This window comes from Electrona antarctica (assembly GCF_951216825.1).
Source record: "Electrona antarctica genome assembly, chromosome: 1".
NCBI lineage: Eukaryota > Metazoa > Chordata > Actinopteri > Myctophiformes > Myctophidae > Electrona > Electrona antarctica.
In genome coordinates, this window is record NC_136806.1 from 2,986,690 (window position 1) to 3,007,121 (window position 20,432).

At 51.1% G+C, this 20,432-nt stretch overlaps 1 protein-coding gene across 1 annotated transcript in view; it reads left to right on the forward strand.

Moving 5' to 3' along the window:
• LOC306927428 (uncharacterized protein) overlaps positions 1–20,432 on the forward strand; it is a 79,865-nt gene that overhangs the window by 21,381 nt on the left and 38,052 nt on the right. Inside the window, exons 8-11 of the mRNA XM_079507167.1 lie at positions 2,044–2,059; positions 2,347–2,581; positions 5,074–5,186; positions 19,494–19,622. Of these exons, the coding sequence (XP_079363293.1) occupies positions 2,044–2,059; positions 2,347–2,581; positions 5,074–5,186; positions 19,494–19,622 (493 nt within the window). The remainder of the gene's footprint in view (positions 1–2,043; positions 2,060–2,346; positions 2,582–5,073; positions 5,187–19,493; positions 19,623–20,432) is intronic.

A 20,432-nucleotide genomic window follows, 5' to 3' on the forward strand; every position in this document is an offset into this window, starting at 1 on the left:
GGAAGTCACAGACTTTGCTTGTCTAGGTGTTGTATATCTATGTTTAGTTAGAGAAAATTAGCGAAATGTGTGGCAAATCTGCACAAATGTGTTCATAAAGGTGGCTACTATAACATATACATTTGTTCCAACCCAACTTCCTGGGAAACGTTGTGACAGCTGCTGAAAGTTGGGGTACCATAAACAACCAATATAAGGCAAAATACCCAAAATGTCATTATACTTTAAGTAGCATGTGACATGTCAAACTAGGGGGTTTTCATGATGCTGAATCCATTCCAAGCATTAGTTTTGCACAAAAACACTCCTTGGGCAAAATTGGGCAACTTTCAGCAGCTGTCACAAAGTTTCCCTTAGGTAGTTGGGTTGGAACAAATGTATATGTGATTGTAGACAGTTATAGTTTATATGTATAGTGACATTATATAGATATGTTCTAGTTATAGTTTATATGTATAGTGTCATTATATAGATATGTTCTAGTTATAGTTTATATGTATAGTGTCATTATATAGATATGTTCTAGTTATAGTTTATATGTATAGTGTCATTATATAGATATGTTCTAGTTATAGTTTATATGTATAGTGTCATTATATAGATATGTTCTAGTTATAGTTTATATGTATAGTGTCATTATATAGATATGTTCTAGTTATAGTTTATATGTATAGTGTCATTATATAGATATGTTCTAGTTATAGTTTATATGTATAGTGTCATTATATAGATATGTTCTAGTTATAGTTTATATGTATAGTGTCATTATATAGATATGTTCTAGTTATAGTTTATATGTATAGTGTCATTATATAGATATGTTCTAGTTATAGTTTATATGTATAGTGTCATTATATAGATATGTTCTAGTTATAGTTTATATGTATAGTGTCATTATATAGATATGTTCTAGTTATAGTTTATATGTATAGTGTCATTATATAGATATGTTCTAGTTATAGTTTATATGTATAGTGTCATTATATAGATATGTTCTAGTTATAGTTTATATGTATAGTGTCATTATATAGATATGTTCTAGTTATAGTTTATATGTATAGTGTCATTATATAGATATGTTCTAGTTATAGTTTATATGTATAGTGTCATTATATAGATATGTTCTAGTTATAGTTTATATGTATAGTGTCATTATATAGATATGTTCTAGTTATAGTTTATATGTATAGTGTCATTATATAGATATGTTCTAGTTATAGTTTATATGTATAGTGTCATTATATAGATATGTTCTAGTTATAGTTTATATGTATAGTGTCATTATATAGATATGTTCTAGTTATAGTTTATATGTATAGTGTCATTATATAGATATGTTCTAGTTATAGTTTATATGTATAGTGTCATTATATAGATATGTTCTAGTTATAGTTTATATGTATAGTGTCATTATATAGATATGTTCTAGTTATAGTTTATATGTATAGTGTCATTATATAGATATGTTCTAGTTATAGTTTATATGTATAGTGTCATTATATAGATATGTTCTAGTTATAGTTTATATGTATAGTGTCATTATATAGATATGTTCTAGTTATAGTTTATATGTATAGTGTCATTATATAGATATGTTCTAGTTATAGTTTATATGTATAGTGTCATTATATAGATATGTTCTAGTTATAGTTTATATGTATAGTGTCATTATATAGATATGTTCTAGTTATAGTTTATATGTATAGTGTCATTATATAGATATGTTCTAGTTATAGTTTATATGTATAGTGTCATTATATAGATATGTTCTAGTTACGTTCTTAGCTTATGCATGTTTTGCGATAAATGCATTTTACATATGTGATGTATTCCCATGCTTTTTGTTCTTGCTTAATGTAAATCGCTCTGGATTAAGAGCGTCTGCTAAATGCCTAAATTGTAAATTGTAGACACCTTTATGAACACATCTGTGAAGAAAGCTAGTGGTAAGCATTGTTTTTGCAGATTTGCCACACATTTCGCTAATTTTCCCTTATTAGTTGTGTTCTAGTTGTTTTGGTTCTATGTTCTTGTCTTCTCCAGGTGTTTCTCATAAATGGTAAATGGTAAATGGTGCATTTATATAGCGCCTTCATCCAAGGCGCTTTACATAGATTGTGCATCAATTCACCCATTCACACACACATACACCATGCAAGGCATCAACCAGCACATCAGGAGCAATTGGGGTTCAGTGTCTTGCTCAAGGACACTTCGACACTAACTCTGAGGGAGCCCAGGTTCAAACTGGCAACCTTGCGGCTACCATCCAGCCACTCTACCCCTGAGCCACGCCGCCCCTCATGTGTAATCAGCCCTCATGTGTATATTAGTCTTGTTCCCCAGTCAGTCCTTGTTGAGAGTCATTGTTAGCCAGAATGTAGACGGCACCCCGGGAGCAGTATGGGTTGGCGCCCCGGGAGCAGTAGACGGCACCCCGGGAGCAGTATGGGTTGGCGCCCCGGGAGCAGTAGACGGCACCCCGGGAGCAGTATGGGTTGGCGCCCCGGGAGCAGTAGACGGCACCCCGGGAGCAGTATGGGTTGGCGCCCCGGGAGCAGTAGACGGCACCCCGGGAGCAGTATGGGTTGGCACCCCGGGAGCAGTAGACGGCACCCCGGGAGCAGTATGGGTTGGCGCCCCGGGAGCAGTAGACGGCACCCCGGGAGCAGTATGGGTTGGCGCCCCGGGAGCAGTAGACGGCACCCCGGGAGCAGTATGGGTTGGCGCCCCGGGAGCAGTAGACGGCACCCCGGGAGCAGTATGGGTTGGCGCCCCGGGAGCAGTAGACGGCACCCCGGGAGCAGTATGGGTTGGTACCCCGGGAGCAGTATGGGTTGGTACCCCGGGAGCAGTATGGGTTGGAATGTAGACGGCGCCCCGGGAGCAGTATGGGTTGGAATGTAGACGGCGCCCCGGGAGCAGTATGGGTTGGAATGTAGACGGCGCCCCGGGAGCAGCCTGCCCCAGGGAGCACCCCGGGAGCAGTATGGGTTGGCGCCCCAGGGAGCAGCCTGCCCCAGGGAGCACCCCGGGAGCAGTATGGGTTGGCGCCCCAGAATGTAGACGGCACCCCGGGAGCAGCCTGCCCCAGGGAGCACCCCGGGAGCAGTATGGGTTAGCGCCCCAGGGAGCAGCCTGCCCCAGGGAGCACCCCGGGAGCAGTATGGGTTAGCGCCCCAGGGAGCAGCCTGCCCCAGGGAGCACCCCGGGAGCAGTATGGGTTGGCGCCCCAGCCTGCATCCTCCGTGAGGAGGAAGCCCAAAAACCTTCGATGAGGCCTTTTGAGCCGCAAGCGGAGCCTGCAGTACCACCGTTGCCCAGGTGGAGCCTGCCGAACCATTGCGGCTCAAAAGACCATCACTCCTGAATGAAGTGTCTGGTGCTGGGAGGTACTCCTGGTGAGACGTAGGAGGGGCCCGGACAGGAGTCAACCCACAGAGCCTAGTCCCTGCAAATTCTAAATATGTCTAGAATTTGAATGGACAGGTATCAGTCAAAAGGGAGACATCGGAGAGGAAGAATGGGTGGGGAAGGATAAACGTATGGATTGTCAGAACAGGTCAGCTCCATATATGGAGATCTAAGGGTTTGAGGTCAGATGTAGAGTTGCGGGACGGCTCCATATGATCTAGGTGATGATCCAGTATTCTCCATGTATGGCTATCCAGGGTTCATTGTTTTATTAATGAATGTAATGGCTATATGTTATTCATTGTTTTACTAATTATAACTAATAATGTAAGATCACACTGGGTTATGCGTGTTAAAGGTTAATTCATTGTTGATTCTTTTAACAGAAATTACAATTGAGGTGCTCATTACAGATACAATGGGTGGCCCATGTTAGATGAAATGGGGGCCCATTTTAGTTTAACACATTCATGTAAATTGAGCCACAACAAAATATTTCATTTCAGACAAAACTAGATAAAGTGCCCCTCTGGGCACAGGTCTCCACCAGGGCAGGTCAGGTTGTGGCCTCCTGGTGGCGCTATAATAGGCCAATATGAAAAGGGTGCCACTTCTTCTTAGGCGGACACACACACACACACACACACACACACACACACACACACACACGGACGGACGGACGGACACACACACACGGACGGAGTGCAAAACATACTCTCTCCCCATGCCTTCGGCCTGGTGGAGACAATAAGTTAGCTAAGCAAAAGATCTGCATTATGACTAATAAAGGCCATCGGAATATGTATTCAAAATATTTTAGATGTACATTAGACTTTTATTGATTATCAAATCATTTAAAAGTAATATTTGTCTGCATGGACACTGACCGAGTGTTCTCCAATGGCAGTCTGGATTTGAGGCATTGCTCCTCCCACCATAAAAAATAGACCAATCAAATCAACTGTTTTATGTCAAGTACAGCTGTGTCAAGACATGTGTGCAGCATTGGCTGTTAAAACTCAAAGGTCTAGGAGGCAGAAACCTTAGCTGGCTCATTTTACCTGATGGCCCACTTTACCTGAGACCACCCTACATACAGAGATGCAATGACAGTTGAGTTGACCAAAGTTGTTAAAACTCAAAGGTCTAGGAGGCAGAAACCTTATAGCTGGCTCATTTTACCTGATGACCCACTTTACCTGAGACCACCCTACATACAGAGATGCAATGACAGTTGAGTTGACCAAAGTTTGGCGGAGGCCGTTGCTCGCTGCTGTGCTGCACACATCGCGTCGCTAATTGGCCAGTGTGTATACGGAGTCTAAGGACCTTAAACGTCCATTCGTTCCTTTTAATATTTGCATTTTTAAAAGAGAGAGAGAGGGGGAGAGAGAGAGAGAGAGAGGGGGAGAGAGAGAGAGAGAGGGGGAGAGAGAGAGAGAGAGAGGGGGAGAGAGAGAGAGAGTAACCCACAGCCACTTTCCAGTCCTATTTTGCGCGTATGTGGGGCTCTCTCTCTCTCTCTCTCTCTCTCTCTCTCTCTCTCTCTCTCTCTCTCTCTCTCGCTCGCTCGCTCGTGCGCGCAATACAAGACAGTAGGCCTATAGGCTTAACGACGCAAATATTAAAAGGAACGAATGGACGTTAATGGTCTGGCAGAGCCTGAGGCAGGGCTGCAGCGCAGCCTCAGAGCATGCAGCCCTGCCTCAGGCTCTGAGGCTGCGCTGCAGCCCTGCCTCAGGCTCTGAGGCTGCGCTGCAGCCCTGCCTCAGGCTCTGAGGCTGCGCTGCAGCGCAGCCTCAGAGCATGCAGAGCCTGAGGCAGGGCTGCAGCGCAGCCTCAGAGCATGCAGAGCCTGAGGCAGGGCTGCAGCGCAGCCTCAGAGCATGCAGAGCCTGAGGCAGGGCTGCAGCGCAGCCTCAGAGCATGCAGAGCCTGAGGCAGGGCTGCAGCGCAGCCTCAGAGCATGCAGAGCCTGAGGCAGGGCTGCAGCGCAGCCTCAGAGCCTGAGGCAGGGCTGCAGCGCAGCCTCAGAGCCTGAGGCAGGGCTGCAGCGCAGCCTCAGAGCCTGAGGCAGGGCTGCAGCGCAGCCTCAGAGCATGCAGAGCCTGAGGCAGGGCTGCAGCCTCAGAGCATGCAGAGCCTGAGGCAGGGCTGCAGCGCAGCCTCAGAGCATGCAGAGCCTGAGGCAGGGCTGCAGCCTCAGAGCATGCAGAGCCTGAGGCAGGGCTGCAGCGCAGCCTCAGAGCATGCAGAGCCTGAGGCAGGGCTGCAGCCTCAGAGCTGCAGACTGCCGAGTTCAACCCAAAAATATATCGTCGGAACACCGACTCCAAAATATATCGTCGGAACACCGGCCCTTCGGAACAGCGACCCTTCGGAACACCGACCCTGGAACTGGGGTTTATGCTAACAGCTAGCGGTATGCTGGCCCCTGGAACTGGGGTTTATGCTAACAGCTAGCGGTATGCTGGCCCCTGGAACTGGGGTTTATGCTAACAGCTAGCGGTATGCTGGCCCCTGGAACTTGGGTTTATGCTAACAGCTAGCGGTATGCTGGCCCCTGGAACTGGGGTTTATGCTAACAGCTAGCGGTATGCTGGCCCCTGGAACTGGGGTTTATGCTAACAGCTAGCTGTATGCTGGCCCCTGGAACTGGGGTTTATGCTAACAGCTAGCGGTATGCTGGCCCCTGGAACTGGGGTTTATGCTAACAGCTAGCGGTATGCTGGCCCCTGGAACTGGGGTTTATGCTAACAGCTAGCGGTATGCTGGCCCCTGGAACTGGGGTTTATGCTAACAGCTAGCTGTATGCTGGCCCCTGGAACTGGGGTTTATGCTAACAGCTAGCGGTATGCTGGCCCCTGGAACTGGGGTTTATGCTAACAGCTAGCGGTATGCTGGCCCCTGGAACTGGGGTTTATGCTAACAGCTAGCGGTATGCTGGCCCCTGGAACTGGGGTTTATGCTAACAGCTAGCGGTATGCTGGCCCCTGGAACTGGGGTTTATGCTAACAGCTAGCTGTATGCTGGCCCCTGGAACTGGGGTTTATGCTAACAGCTAGCGGTATGCTGGCCCCTGGAACTGGGGTTTATGCTAACAGCTAGCGGTATGCTGGCCCCTGGAACTTGGGTTTATGCTAACAGCTAGCGGTATGCTGGCCCCTGGAACTGGGGTTTATGCTAACAGCTAGCGGTATGCTGGCCCCTGGAACTGGGGTTTATGCTAACAGCTAGCTGTATGCTGGCCCCTGGAACTGGGGTTTATGCTAACAGCTAGCGGTATGCTGGCCCCTGGAACTGGGGTTTATGCTAACAGCTAGCGGTATGCTGGCCCCTGGAACTGGGGTTTATGCTAACAGCTAGCGGTATGCTGGCCCCTGGAACTGGGGTTTATGCTAACAGCTAGCTGTATGCTGGCCCCTGGAACTGGGGTTTATGCTAACAGCTAGCGGTATGCTGGCCCCTGGAACTGGGGTTTATGCTAACAGCTAGCGGTATGCTGGCCCCTGGAACTGGGGTTTATGCTAACAGCTAGCGGTATGCTGGCCCCTGGAACTGGGGTTTATGCTAACAGCTAGCTGTATGCTGGCCCCTGGAACTGGGGTTTATGCTAACAGCTAGCGGTATGCTGGCCCCTGGAACTGGGGTTTATGCTAACAGCTAGCGGTATGCTGGCCCCTGGAACTGGGGTTTATGCTAACAGCTAGCGGTATGCTGGCCCCTGGAACTGGGGTTTATGCTAACAGCTAGCTGTATGCTGGCCCCTGGAACTGGGGTTTATGCTAACAGCTAGCGGTATGCTGGCCCCTGGAACTGGGGTTTATGCTAACAGCTAGCGGTATGCTGGCCCCTGGAACTGGGGTTTATGCTAACAGCTAGCGGTATGCTGGCCCCTGGAACTGGGGTTTATGCTAACAGCTAGCTGTATGCTGGCCCCTGGAACTGGGGTTTATGCTAACAGCTAGCGGTATGCTGGCCCCTGGAACTGGGGTTTATGCTAACAGCTAGCGGTATGCTGGCCCCTGGAACTGGGGTTTATGCTAACAGCTAGCGGTATGCTGGCCCCTGGAACTGGGGTTTATGCTAACAGCTAGCTGTATGCTGGCCCCTGGAACTGGGGTTTATGCTAACAGCTAGCGGTATGCTGGCCCCTGGAACTGGGGTTTATGCTAACAGCTAGCGGTATGCTGGCCCCTGGAACTGGGGTTTATGCTAACAGCTAGCGGTATGCTGGCCCCTGGAACTGGGGTTTATGCTAACAGCTAGCTGTATGCTGGCCCCTGGAACTGGGGTTTATGCTAACAGCTAGCTGTATGCTGGCCCCTGGAACTGGGGTTTATGCTAACAGCTAGCTGTATGCTGGCCCCTGGAACTGGGGTTTATGCTAACAGCTAGCTGTATGCTGGCCCCTGGAACTGGGGTTTATGCTAACAGCTAGCGGTATGCTGGCCCCTGGAACTGGGGTTTATGCTAACAGCTAGCGGTATGCTGGCCCCTGGAACTGGGGTTTATGCTAACAGCTAGCGGTATGCTGGCCCCTGGAACTGGGGTTTATGCTAACAGCTAGCTGTATGCTGGCCCCTGGAACTGGGGTTTATGCTAACAGCTAGCGGTATGCTGGCCCCTGGAACTGGGGTTTATGCTAACAGCTAGCGGTATGCTGGCCCCTGGAACTGGGGTTTATGCTAACAGCTAGCGGTATGCTGGCCCCTGGAACTGGGGTTTATGCTAACAGCTAGCGGTATGCTGGCCCCTGGAACTGGGGTTTATGCTAACAGCTAGCTGTATGCTGGCCCCTGGAACTGGGGTTTATGCTAACAGCTAGCGGTATGCTGGCCCCTGGAACTGGGGTTTATGCTAACAGCTAGCGGTATGCTGGCCCCTGGAACTGGGGTTTATGCTAACAGCTAGCGGTATGCTGGCCCCTGGAACTGGGGTTTATGCTAACAGCTAGCTGTATGCTGGCCCCTGGAACTGGGGTTTATGCTAACAGCTAGCGGTATGCTGGCCCCTGGAACTGGGGTTTATGCTAACAGCTAGCGGTATGCTGGCCCCTGGAACTGGGGTTTATGCTAACAGCTAGCGGTATGCTGGCCCCTGGAACTGGGGTTTATGCTAACAGCTAGCTGTATGCTGGCCCCTGGAACTGGGGTTTATGCTAACAGCTAGCGGTATGCTGGCCCCTGGAACTGGGGTTTATGCTAACAGCTAGCGGTATGCTGGCCCCTGGAACTGGGGTTTATGCTAACAGCTAGCGGTATGCTGGCCCCTGGAACTGGGGTTTATGCTAACAGCTAGCTGTATGCTGGCCCCTGGAACTGGGTTTATGCTAACAGCTAGCTGTATGCTGGCCCCTGGAACTGGGGTTTATGCTAACAGCTAGCTGTATGCTGGCCCCTGGAACTGGGGTTTATGCTAACAGCTAGCTGTATGCTGGCCCCTGGAACTGGGGTTTATGCTAACAGCTAGCGGTATGCTGGCCCCTGGAACTGGGGTTTATGCTAACAGCTAGCGGTATGCTGGCCCCTGGAACTGGGGTTTATGCTAACAGCTAGCGGTATGCTGGCCCCTGGAACTGGGGTTTATGCTAACAGCTAGCTGTATGCTGGCCCCTGGAACTGGGGTTTATGCTAACAGCTAGCGGTATGCTGGCCCCTGGAACTGGGGTTTATGCTAACAGCTAGCGGTATGCTGGCCCCTGGAACTGGGGTTTATGCTAACAGCTAGCGGTATGCTGGCCCCTGGAACTGGGGTTTATGCTAACAGCTAGCTGTATGCTGGCCCCTGGAACTGGGGTTTATGCTAACAGCTAGCGGTATGCTGGCCCCTGGAACTGGGGTTTATGCTAACAGCTAGCGGTATGCTGGCCCCTGGAACTGGGGTTTATGCTAACAGCTAGCGGTATGCTGGCCCCTGGAACTGGGGTTTATGCTAACAGCTAGCGGTATGCTGGCCCCTGGAACTGGGGTTTATGCTAACAGCTAGCGGTATGCTGGCCCCTGGAACTGGGGTTTATGCTAACAGCTAGCGGTATGCTGGCCTCTGGAACTGGGGTTTATGCTAACAGCTAGCGGTATGCTGGCCCCTGGAACTGGGGTTTATGCTAACAGCTAGCGGTATGCTGACCAATGGAACTGGGGTTTATGCTAACAGCTAGCGGTATGCTGGCCCCTGGAACTGGGGTTTATGCTAACAGCTAGCGGTATGCTGGCCCCTGGAACTGGGGTTTATGCTAACAGCTAGCGGTATGCTGGCCCCTGGAACTGGGGTTTATGCTAACAGCTAGCGGTATGCTGGCCCCTGGAACTGGGGTTTATGCTAACAGCTAGCGGTATGCTGGCCCCTGGAACTGGGGTTTATGCTAACAGCTAGCGGTATGCTGCCCCTGGAACTGGGGTTTATGCTAACAGCTAGCGGTATGCTGGCCCCTGGAACTGGGGTTTATGCTAACAGCTAGCGGTATGCTGGCCCCTGGAACTGGGGTTTATGCTAACAGCTAGCTGTATGCTGGCCTCTGGAACTGGGGTTTATGCTAACAGCTAGCTGTATGCTGGCCCCTGGAACTGGGGTTTATGCTAACAGCTAGCGGTATGCTGGCCTCTTGGAACTGGGGTTTATGCTAACAGCTAGCGGTATGCTGGCCCCTGGAACTGGGGTTTATGCTAACAGCTAGCGGTATGCTGGCCCCTGGAACTGGGGTTTATGCTAACAGCTAGCGGTATGCTGGCCCCTGGAACTGGGGTTTATGCTAACAGCTAGCGGTATGCTGGCCCCTGGAACTGGGGTTTATGCTAACAGCTAGCGGTATGCTGGCCCCTGGAACTGGGGTTTATGCTAACAGCTAGCGGTATGCTGGCCTCTGGAACTGGGGTTTATGCTAACGGCTAGCTGTATGCTGGCCTCTGGAACTGGGGTTTATGCTAACAGCTAGCTGTATGCTGGCCCCTGGGAACTGGGGTTTATGCTAACAGCTAGCGGTATGCTGGCCTCTTGGAACTGGGGTTTATGCTAACAACTAGCGGTATGCTGGCCCCTGGAACTGGGGTTTATGCTAACAGCTAGCGGTATGCTGGCCCCTGGAACTGGGGTTTATGCTAACAGCTAGCGGTATGCTGGCCCCTGGAACTGGGGTTTATGCTAACAGCTAGCGGTATGCTGGCCCCTGGAACTGGGGTTTATGCTAACAGCTAGCGGTATGCTGGCCCCTGGAACTGGGGTTTATGCTAACAGCTAGCGGTATGCTGGCCCCTGGAACTGGGGTTTATGCTAACAGCTAGCGGTATGCTGGCCTCTGGAACTGGGGTTTATGCTAACAGCTAGCGGTATGCTGGCCCCTGGAACTGGGGTTTATGCTAACAGCTAGCTGTATGCTGGCCCCTGGAACTGGGGTTTATGCTAACAGCTAGCTGTATGCTGGCCCCTGGAACTGGGGTTTATGCTAACAGCTAGCTGTATGCTGGCCCCTGGAACTGGGGTTTATGCTAACAGCTAGCTGTATGCTGGCCCCTGGAACTGGGTTTATGCTAACAGCTAGCGGTATGCTGGCCCCTGGAACTGGGGTTTATGCTAACAGCTAGCGGTATGCTGGCCCCTGGAACTGGGGTTTATGCTAACAGCTAGCGGTATGCTGGCCCCTGGAACTGGGGTTTATGCTAACAGCTAGCTGTATGCTGGCCCCTGGAACTGGGGTTTATGCTAACAGCTAGCGGTATGCTGGCCCCTGGAACTGGGGTTTATGCTAACAGCTAGCGGTATGCTGGCCCCTGGAACTGGGGTTTATGCTAACAGCTAGCGGTATGCTGGCCCCTGGAACTGGGGTTTATGCTAACAGCTAGCTGTATGCTGGCCCCTGGAACTGGGGTTTATGCTAACAGCTAGCGGTATGCTGGCCCCTGGAACTGGGGTTTATGCTAACAGCTAGCGGTATGCTGGCCCCTGGAACTGGGGTTTATGCTAACAGCTAGCGGTATGCTGGCCCCTGGAACTGGGTTTATGCTAACAGCTAGCGGTATGCTGGCCCCTGGAACTGGGGTTTATGCTAACAGCTAGCGGTATGCTGGCCCCTGGAACTGGGGTTTATGCTAACAGCTAGCGGTATGCTGGCCTCTGGAACTGGGGTTTATGCTAACAGCTAGCGGTATGCTGGCCCCTGGAACTGGGGTTTATGCTAACAGCTAGCGGTATGCTGACCATGGAACTGGGGTTTATGCTAACAGCTAGCGGTATGCTGGCCCCTGGAACTGGGGTTTATGCTAACAGCTAGCTGTATGCTGGCCCCTGGAACTGGGGTTTATGCTAACAGCTAGCGGTATGCTGGCCCCTGGAACTGGGGTTTATGCTAACAGCTAGCGGTATGCTGACCATGGAACTGGGGTTTATGCTAACAGCTAGCGGTATGCTGGCCCCTGGAACTGGGGTTTATGCTAACAGCTAGCGGTATGCTGGCCCCTGGAACTGGGGTTTATGCTAACAGCTAGCGGTATGCTGGCCCCTGGAACTGGGGTTTATGCTAACAGCTAGCGGTATGCTGGCCCCTGGAACTGGGGTTTATGCTAACAGCTAGCGGTATGCTGGCCCCTGGAACTGGGGTTTATGCTAACAGCTAGCTGTATGCTGGCCTCTGGAACTGGGGTTTATGCTAACAGCTAGCTGTATGCTGGCCCCTGGGAACTGGGGTTTATGCTAACAGCTAGCGGTATGCTGGCCTCTTGGAACTGGGGTTTATGCTAACAGCTAGCGGTATGCTGGCCCCTGGAACTGGGGTTTATGCTAACAGCTAGCGGTATGCTGGCCCCTGGAACTGGGGTTTATGCTAACAGCTAGCGGTATGCTGGCCCCTGGAACTGGGGTTTATGCTAACAGCTAGCGGTATGCTGGCCCCTGGAACTGGGGTTTATGCTAACAGCTAGCGGTATGCTGGCCCCTGGAACTGGGGTTTATGCTAACAGCTAGCGGTATGCTGGCCTCTGGAACTGGGGTTTATGCTAACGGCTAGCTGTATGCTGGCCTCTGGAACTGGGGTTTATGCTAACAGCTAGCTGTATGCTGGCCCCTGGAACTGGGGTTTATGCTAACAGCTAGCGGTATGCTGGCCTCTTGGAACTGGGGTTTATGCTAACAACTAGCGGTATGCTGGCCCCTGGAACTGGGGTTTATGCTAACAGCTAGCGGTATGCTGGCCCCTGGAACTGGGGTTTATGCTAACAGCTAGCGGTATGCTGGCCCCTGGAACTGGGGTTTATGCTAACAGCTAGCGGTATGCTGGCCCCTGGAACTGGGGTTTATGCTAACAGCTAGCGGTATGCTGGCCCCTGGAACTGGGGTTTATGCTAACAGCTAGCGGTATGCTGGCCCCTGGAACTGGGGTTTATGCTAACAGCTAGCGGTATGCTGGCCTCTGGAACTGGGGTTTATGCTAACAGCTAGCGGTATGCTGGCCCCTGGAACTGGGGTTTATGCTAACAGCTAGCTGTATGCTGGCCCCTGGAACTGGGGTTTATGCTAACAGCTAGCTGTATGATGGCCCCTGGAACTGGGGTTTATGCTAACAGCTAGCTGTATGCTGGCCCCTGGAACTGGGGTTTATGCTAACAGCTAGCTGTATGCTGGCCCCTGGAACTGGGGTTTATGCTAACAGCTAGCGGTATGCTGGCCCCTGGAACTGGGGTTTATGCTAACAGCTAGCGGTATGCTGGCCCCTGGAACTGGGGTTTATGCTAACAGCTAGCGGTATGCTGGCCCCTGGAACTGGGGTTTATGCTAACAGCTAGCTGTATGCTGGCCCCTGGAACTGGGGTTTATGCTAACAGCTAGCGGTATGCTGGCCCCTGGAACTGGGGTTTATGCTAACAGCTAGCGGTATGCTGGCCCTGGAACTGGGGTTTATGCTAACAGCTAGCGGTATGCTGGCCCCTGGAACTGGGGTTTATGCTAACAGCTAGCTGTATGCTGGCCCCTGGAACTGGGGTTTATGCTAACAGCTAGCGGTATGCTGGCCCCTGGAACTGGGGTTTATGCTAACAGCTAGCGGTATGCTGGCCCCTGGAACTGGGGTTTATGCTAACAGCTAGCGGTATGCTGGCCCCTGGAACTGGGGTTTATGCTAACAGCTAGCGGTATGCTGGCCCCTGGAACTGGGGTTTATGCTAACAGCTAGCGGTATGCTGGCCCCTGGAACTGGGGTTTATGCTAACAGCTAGCGGTATGCTGGCCTCTGGAACTGGGGTTTATGCTAACAGCTAGCGGTATGCTGGCCCCTGGAACTGGGGTTTATGCTAACAGCTAGCGGTATGCTGGCCACTGGAACTGGGGTTTATGCTAACAGCTAGCGGTATGCTGGCCCCTGGAACTGGGGTTTATGCTAACAGCTAGCTGTATGCTGGCCCCTGGAACTGGGGTTTATGCTAACAGCTAGCGGTATGCTGGCCCCTGGAACTGGGGTTTATGCTAACAGCTAGCGGTATGCTGCCCCTGGAACTGGGGTTTATGCTAACAGCTAGCGGTATGCTGGCCCCTGGAACTGGGGTTTATGCTAACAGCTAGCGGTATGCTGGCCCCTGGAACTGGGGTTTATGCTAACAGCTAGCGGTATGCTGGCCCCTGGAACTGGGGTTTATGCTAACAGCTAGCGGTATGCTGGCCCCTGGAACTGGGGTTTATGCTAACAGCTAGCGGTATGCTGGCCCCTGGAACTGGGGTTTATGCTAACAGCTAGCGGTATGCTGGCCCCTGGAACTGGGGTTTATGCTAACAGCTAGCGGTATGCTGGCCCCTGGAACTGGGGTTTATGCTAACAGCTAGCGGTATGCTGGCCCCTGGAACTGGGGTTTATGCTAACAGCTAGCGGTATGCTGGCCCCTGGAACTGGGGTTTATGCTAACAGCTAGCGGTATGCTGGCCCCTGGAACTGGGGTTTATGCTAACAGCTAGCGGTATGCTGGCCCCTGGAACTGGGGTTTATGCTAACAGCTAGCTGTATGCTGGCCTCTGGAACTGGGGTTTATGCTAACAGCTAGCTGTATGCTGGCCCCTGGGAACTGGGGTTTATGCTAACAGCTAGCGGTATGCTGGCCTCTGGAACTGGGGTTTATGCTAACAGCTAGCGGTATGCTGGCCCCTGGAACTGGGGTTTATGCTAACAGCTAGCGGTATGCTGGCCCCTGGAACTGGGGTTTATGCTAACAGCTAGCGGTATGCTGGCCCCTGGAACTGGGGTTTATGCTAACAGCTAGCGGTATGCTGGCCCCTGGAACTGGGGTTTATGCTAACAGCTAGCGGTATGCTGGCCCCTGGAACTGGGGTTTATGCTAACAGCTAGCGGTATGCTGGCCCCTGGAACTGGGGTTTATGCTAACAGCTAGCGGTATGCTGGCCTCTGGAACTGGGGTTTATGCTAACAGCTAGCGGTATGCTGGCCCCTGGAACTGGGGTTTATGCTAACAGCTAGCGGTATGCTGGCCCTGGAACTGGGGTTTATGCTAACAGCTAGCGGTATGCTGGCCCCTGGAACTGGGGTTTATGCTAACAGCTAGCGGTATGCTGGCCCCTGGAACTGGGGTTTATGCTAACAGCTAGCGGTATGCTGGCCCCTGGAACTGGGGTTTATGCTAACAGCTAGCGGTATGCTGGCCCCTGGAACTGGGGTTTATGCTAACAGCTAGCGGTATGCTGGCCCCTGGAACTGGGGTTTATGCTAACAGCTAGCGGTATGCTGGCCCCTGGAACTGGGGTTTATGCTAACAGCTAGCGGTATGCTGGCCCCTGGAACTGGGGTTTATGCTAACAGCTAGCGGTCGGTATGCTGGCCCCTGGAACTGGGGTTTATGCTAACAGCTAGCGGTATGCTGACCAATGGAACTGGGGTTTATGCTAACAGCTAGCGGTATGCTGGCCCCTGGAACTGGGGTTTATGCTAACAGCTAGCTGTATGCTGGCCCCTGGAACTGGGGTTTATGCTAACAGCTAGCGGTATGCTGGCCCCTGGAACTGGGGTTTATGCTAACAGCTAGCGGTATGCTGACCAATGGAACTGGGGTTTATGCTAACAGCTAGCGGTATGCTGGCCCCTGGAACTGGGGTTTATGCTAACAGCTAGCGGTATGCTGGCCCCTGGAACTGGGGTTTATGCTAACAGCTAGCGGTATGCTGGCCCCTGGAACTGGGGTTTATGCTAACAGCTAGCGGTATGCTGGCCCCTGGAACTGGGGTTTATGCTAACAGCTAGCGGTATGCTGGCCCCTGGAACTGGGGTTTATGCTAACAGCTAGCGGTATGCTGGCCCCTGGAACTGGGGTTTATGCTAACAGCTAGCGGTATGCTGGCCCCTGGAACTGGGGTTTATGCTAACAGCTAGCGGTATGCTGGCCCCTGGAACTGGGGTTTATGCTAACAGCTAGCGGTATGCTGGCCCCTGGAACTGGGGTTTATGCTAACAGCTAGCGGTATGCTGGCCCCTGGAACTGGGGTTTATGCTAACAGCTAGCGGTATGCTGGCCCCTGGAACTGGGGTTTATGCTAACAGCTAGCGGTATGCTGGCCCCTGGAACTGGGGTTTATGCTAACAGCTAGCGGTATGCTGGCCCCTGGAACTGGGGTTTATGCTAACAGCTAGCGGTATGCTGGCCCCTGGAACTGGGGTTTATGCTAACAGCTAGCGGTATGCTGGCCCCTGGAACTGGGGTTTATGCTAACAGCTAGCGGTATGCTGGCCCCTGGAACTGGGGTTTATGCTAACAGCTAGCGGTATGCTGGCCCCTGGAACTGGGGTTTATGCTAACAGCTAGCGGTATGCTGGCCTCTGGAACTGGGGTTTATGCTAACAGCTAGCGGTATGCTGGCCCCTGGAACTGGGGTTTATGCTAACAGCTAGCGGTATGCTGACCAATGGAACTGGGGTTTATGCTAACAGCTAGCGGTATGCTGGCCCCTGGAACTGGGGTTTATGCTAACAGCTAGCTGTATGCTGGCCCCTGGAACTGGGGTTTATGCTAACAGCTAGCGGTATGCTGGCCCCTGGAACTGGGGTTTATGCTAACAGCTAGCGGTATGCTGACCAATGGAACTGGGGTTTATGCTAACAGCTAGCGGTATGCTGGCCCCTGGAACTGGGGTTTATGCTAACAGCTAGCGGTATGCTGGCCCCTGGAACTGGGGTTTATGCTAACAGCTAGCGGTATGCTGGCCCCTGGAACTGGGGTTTATGCTAACAGCTAGCGGTATGCTGGCCCCTGGAACTGGGGTTTATGCTAACAGCTAGCGGTATGCTGGCCCCTGGAACTGGGGTTTATGCTAACAGCTAGCGGTATGCTGGCCCCTGGAACTGGGGTTTATGCTAACAGCTAGCGGTATGCTGGCCCCTGGAACTGGGGTTTATGCTAACAGCTAGCGGTATGCTGGCCCCTGGAACTGGGGTTTATGCTAACAGCTAGCGGTATGCTGGCCCCTGGAACTGGGGTTTATGCTAACAGCTAGCGGTATGCTGGCCCCTGGAACTGGGGTTTATGCTAACAGCTAGCGGTATGCTGGCCCCTGGAACTGGGGTTTATGCTAACAGCTAGCTGTATGCTGGCCTCTGGAACTGGGGTTTATGCTAACAGCTAGCTGTATGCTGGCCCCTGGGAACTGGGGTTTATGCTAACAGCTAGCGGTATGCTGGCCTCTTGGAACTGGGGTTTATGCTAACAGCTAGCGGTATGCTGGCCCCTGGAACTGGGGTTTATGCTAACAGCTAGCGGTATGCTGGCCCCTGGAACTGGGGTTTATGCTAACAGCTAGCGGTATGCTGGCCCCTGGAACTGGGGTTTATGCTAACAGCTAGCGGTATGCTGGCCCCTGGAACTGGGGTTTATGCTAACAGCTAGCGGTATGCTGGCCCCTGGAACTGGGGTTTATGCTAACAGCTAGCGGTATGCTGGCCTCTGGAACTGGGGTTTATGCTAACGGCTAGCTGTATGCTGGCCTCTGGAACTGGGGTTTATGCTAACAGCTAGCTGTATGCTGGCCCCTGGGAACTGGGGTTTATGCTAACAGCTAGCGGTATGCTGGCCTCTTGGAACTGGGGTTTATGCTAACAACTAGCGGTATGCTGGCCCCTGGAACTGGGGTTTATGCTAACAGCTAGCGGTATGCTGGCCCCTGGAACTGGGGTTTATGCTAACAGCTAGCGGTATGCTGGCCCCTGGAACTGGGGTTTATGCTAACAGCTAGCGGTATGCTGGCCCCTGGAACTGGGGTTTATGCTAACAGCTAGCGGTATGCTGGCCCCTGGAACTGAAGTTTATGCTAACAGCTAGCGGTATGCTGGCCCCTGGAACTGGGGTTTATGCTAACAGCTAGCGGTATGCTGGCCTCTGGAACTGGGGTTTATGCTAACAGCTAGCGGTATGCTGGCCCCTGGAACTGGGGTTTATGCTAACAGCTAGCGGTATGCTGACCAATGGAACTGGGGTTTATGCTAACAGCTAGCGGTATGCTGGCCCCTGGAACTGGGGTTTATGCTAACAGCTAGCTGTATGCTGGCCCCTGGAACTGGGGTTTATGCTAACAGCTAGCGGTATGCTGGCCCCTGGAACTGGGGTTTATGCTAACAGCTAGCGGTATGCTGACCAATGGAACTGGGGTTTATGCTAACAGCTAGCGGTATGCTGGCCCCTGGAACTGGGGTTTATGCTAACAGCTAGCGGTATGCTGGCCCCTGGAACTGGGGTTTATGCTAACAGCTAGCGGTATGCTGGCCCCTGGAACTGGGGTTTATGCTAACAGCTAGCGGTATGCTGGCCCCTGGAACTGGGGTTTATGCTAACAGCTAGCGGTATGCTGGCCCCTGGAACTGGGGTTTATGCTAACAGCTAGCGGTATGCTGGCCCCTGGAACTGGGGTTTATGCTAACAGCTAGCGGTATGCTGGCCCCTGGAACTGGGGTTTATGCTAACAGCTAGCGGTATGCTGGCCCCTGGAACTGGGGTTTATGCTAACAGCTAGCGGTATGCTGGCCCCTGGAACTGGGGTTTATGCTAACAGCTAGCGGTATGCTGGCCCCTGGAACTGGGGTTTATGCTAACAGCTAGCGGTATGCTGGCCCCTGGAACTGGGGTTTATGCTAACAGCTAGCTGTATGCTGGCCTCTGGAACTGGGGTTTATGCTAACAGCTAGCTGTATGCTGGCCCCTGGGAACTGGGGTTTATGCTAACAGCTAGCGGTATGCTGGCCTCTTGGAACTGGGGTTTATGCTAACAGCTAGCGGTATGCTGGCCCCTGGAACTGGGGTTTATGCTAACAGCTAGCGGTATGCTGGCCCCTGGAACTGGGGTTTATGCTAACAGCTAGCGGTATGCTGGCCCCTGGAACTGGGGTTTATGCTAACAGCTAGCGGTATGCTGGCCCCTGGAACTGGGGTTTATGCTAACAGCTAGCGGTATGCTGGCCCCTGGAACTGGGGTTTATGCTAACAGCTAGCGGTATGCTGGCCTCTGGAACTGGGGTTTATGCTAACGGCTAGCTGTATGCTGGCCTCTGGAACTGGGGTTTATGCTAACAGCTAGCTGTATGCTGGCCCCTGGGAACTGGGGTTTATGCTAACAGCTAGCGGTATGCTGGCCTCTTGGAACTGGGGTTTATGCTAACAACTAGCGGTATGCTGGCCCCTGGAACTGGGGTTTATGCTAACAGCTAGCGGTATGCTGGCCCCTGGAACTGGGGTTTATGCTAACATCTAGCGGTATGCTGGCCCCTGGAACTGGGGTTTATGCTAACAGCTAGCGGTATGCTGGCCCCTGGAACTGGGGTTTATGCTAACAACTAGCGGTATGCTGGCCCCTGGAACTGGGGTTTATGCTAACAGCTAGCGGTATGCTGGCCCCTGGAACTGGGGTTTATGCTAACAACTAGCGGTATGCTGGCCCCTGGAACTGGGGTTTATGCTAACAGCTAGCGGTATGCTGGCCCCTGGAACTGGGGTTTATGCTAACAGCTAGCGGTAGAGATTGAGTTAATGAGGTGAATATGGATGAGGTGAATATTAATGAGGTGAATATTCATGAGGTGAATATTCATGATATTGATGACATCACACCACCAGGTACTGGCAGGAGGCGCAGACTCTGTGCAGGGTGGTCAGCCAGCGATTGGCTGATTCTCAGAGCCAATCAGAGTGTCTGGAGCACAAATACATCAAGGCCAAGAGGCTGGTGAGGGAATACCAGAACAGGTGATTATTATTATTATTATTATTATTATTATTATTGTTGTTGTCATTATTATTATTATTGTTGTTGTTATTATTCATCCAATTGACAATGTAGTCATTTATTTTAGGTCAAAACGCCACGATGCGCTTTTTTCATCGCTAGAAAGGTCAAAACGCCACGATGTGCTTTTTTCATCGCTAGAAAGGTCAAAACGCCACGATGCGCTTTTTTCATCGCTAGAAAGGTCAAAACGCCACGATGCGCTTTTTTCATCGCTAGAAAGGTCAAAACGCCACGATGCGCTTTTTTCATCGCTAGAAAGGTCAAAACGCCACTATTATTATTATTATTATTAGTATTGTTGTTGTTATTGTTGTTATTATCATTATTATTGTTATTGTTATTGTTATTATTATCATTATTATTATTATTGTTGTTGTTGTTATTATTCATCCAATTGACAATGTAGTCATTTATCATTTTATTTATTCAGGACCGGAACCTCTTTTGGTGTTTTAAGCATGTTCAACAAATGATATGAAAATAAAAGAATATGACAATAAATTGATATGACAATAACATTATATGACAATAAAATTATATGCCAACTACAAAAAGTTCCCTTCTGGGCACACGTCTCCACCAGGAGGATAGGACTGTGTGAGATGTTTGGCAAAATGTTGTTTGTTTGTTTGTTTTTTGCAACAATTTTCTTCATTTTGTTGAGGAAATGCAGAGCCAGATCACTCATAGCATCTCTGAGGATAGAATTCTGGATGAGCAGGACATGTGCAGCATTTTGAACGAAACGGGCCACTCTTTGGAACTTT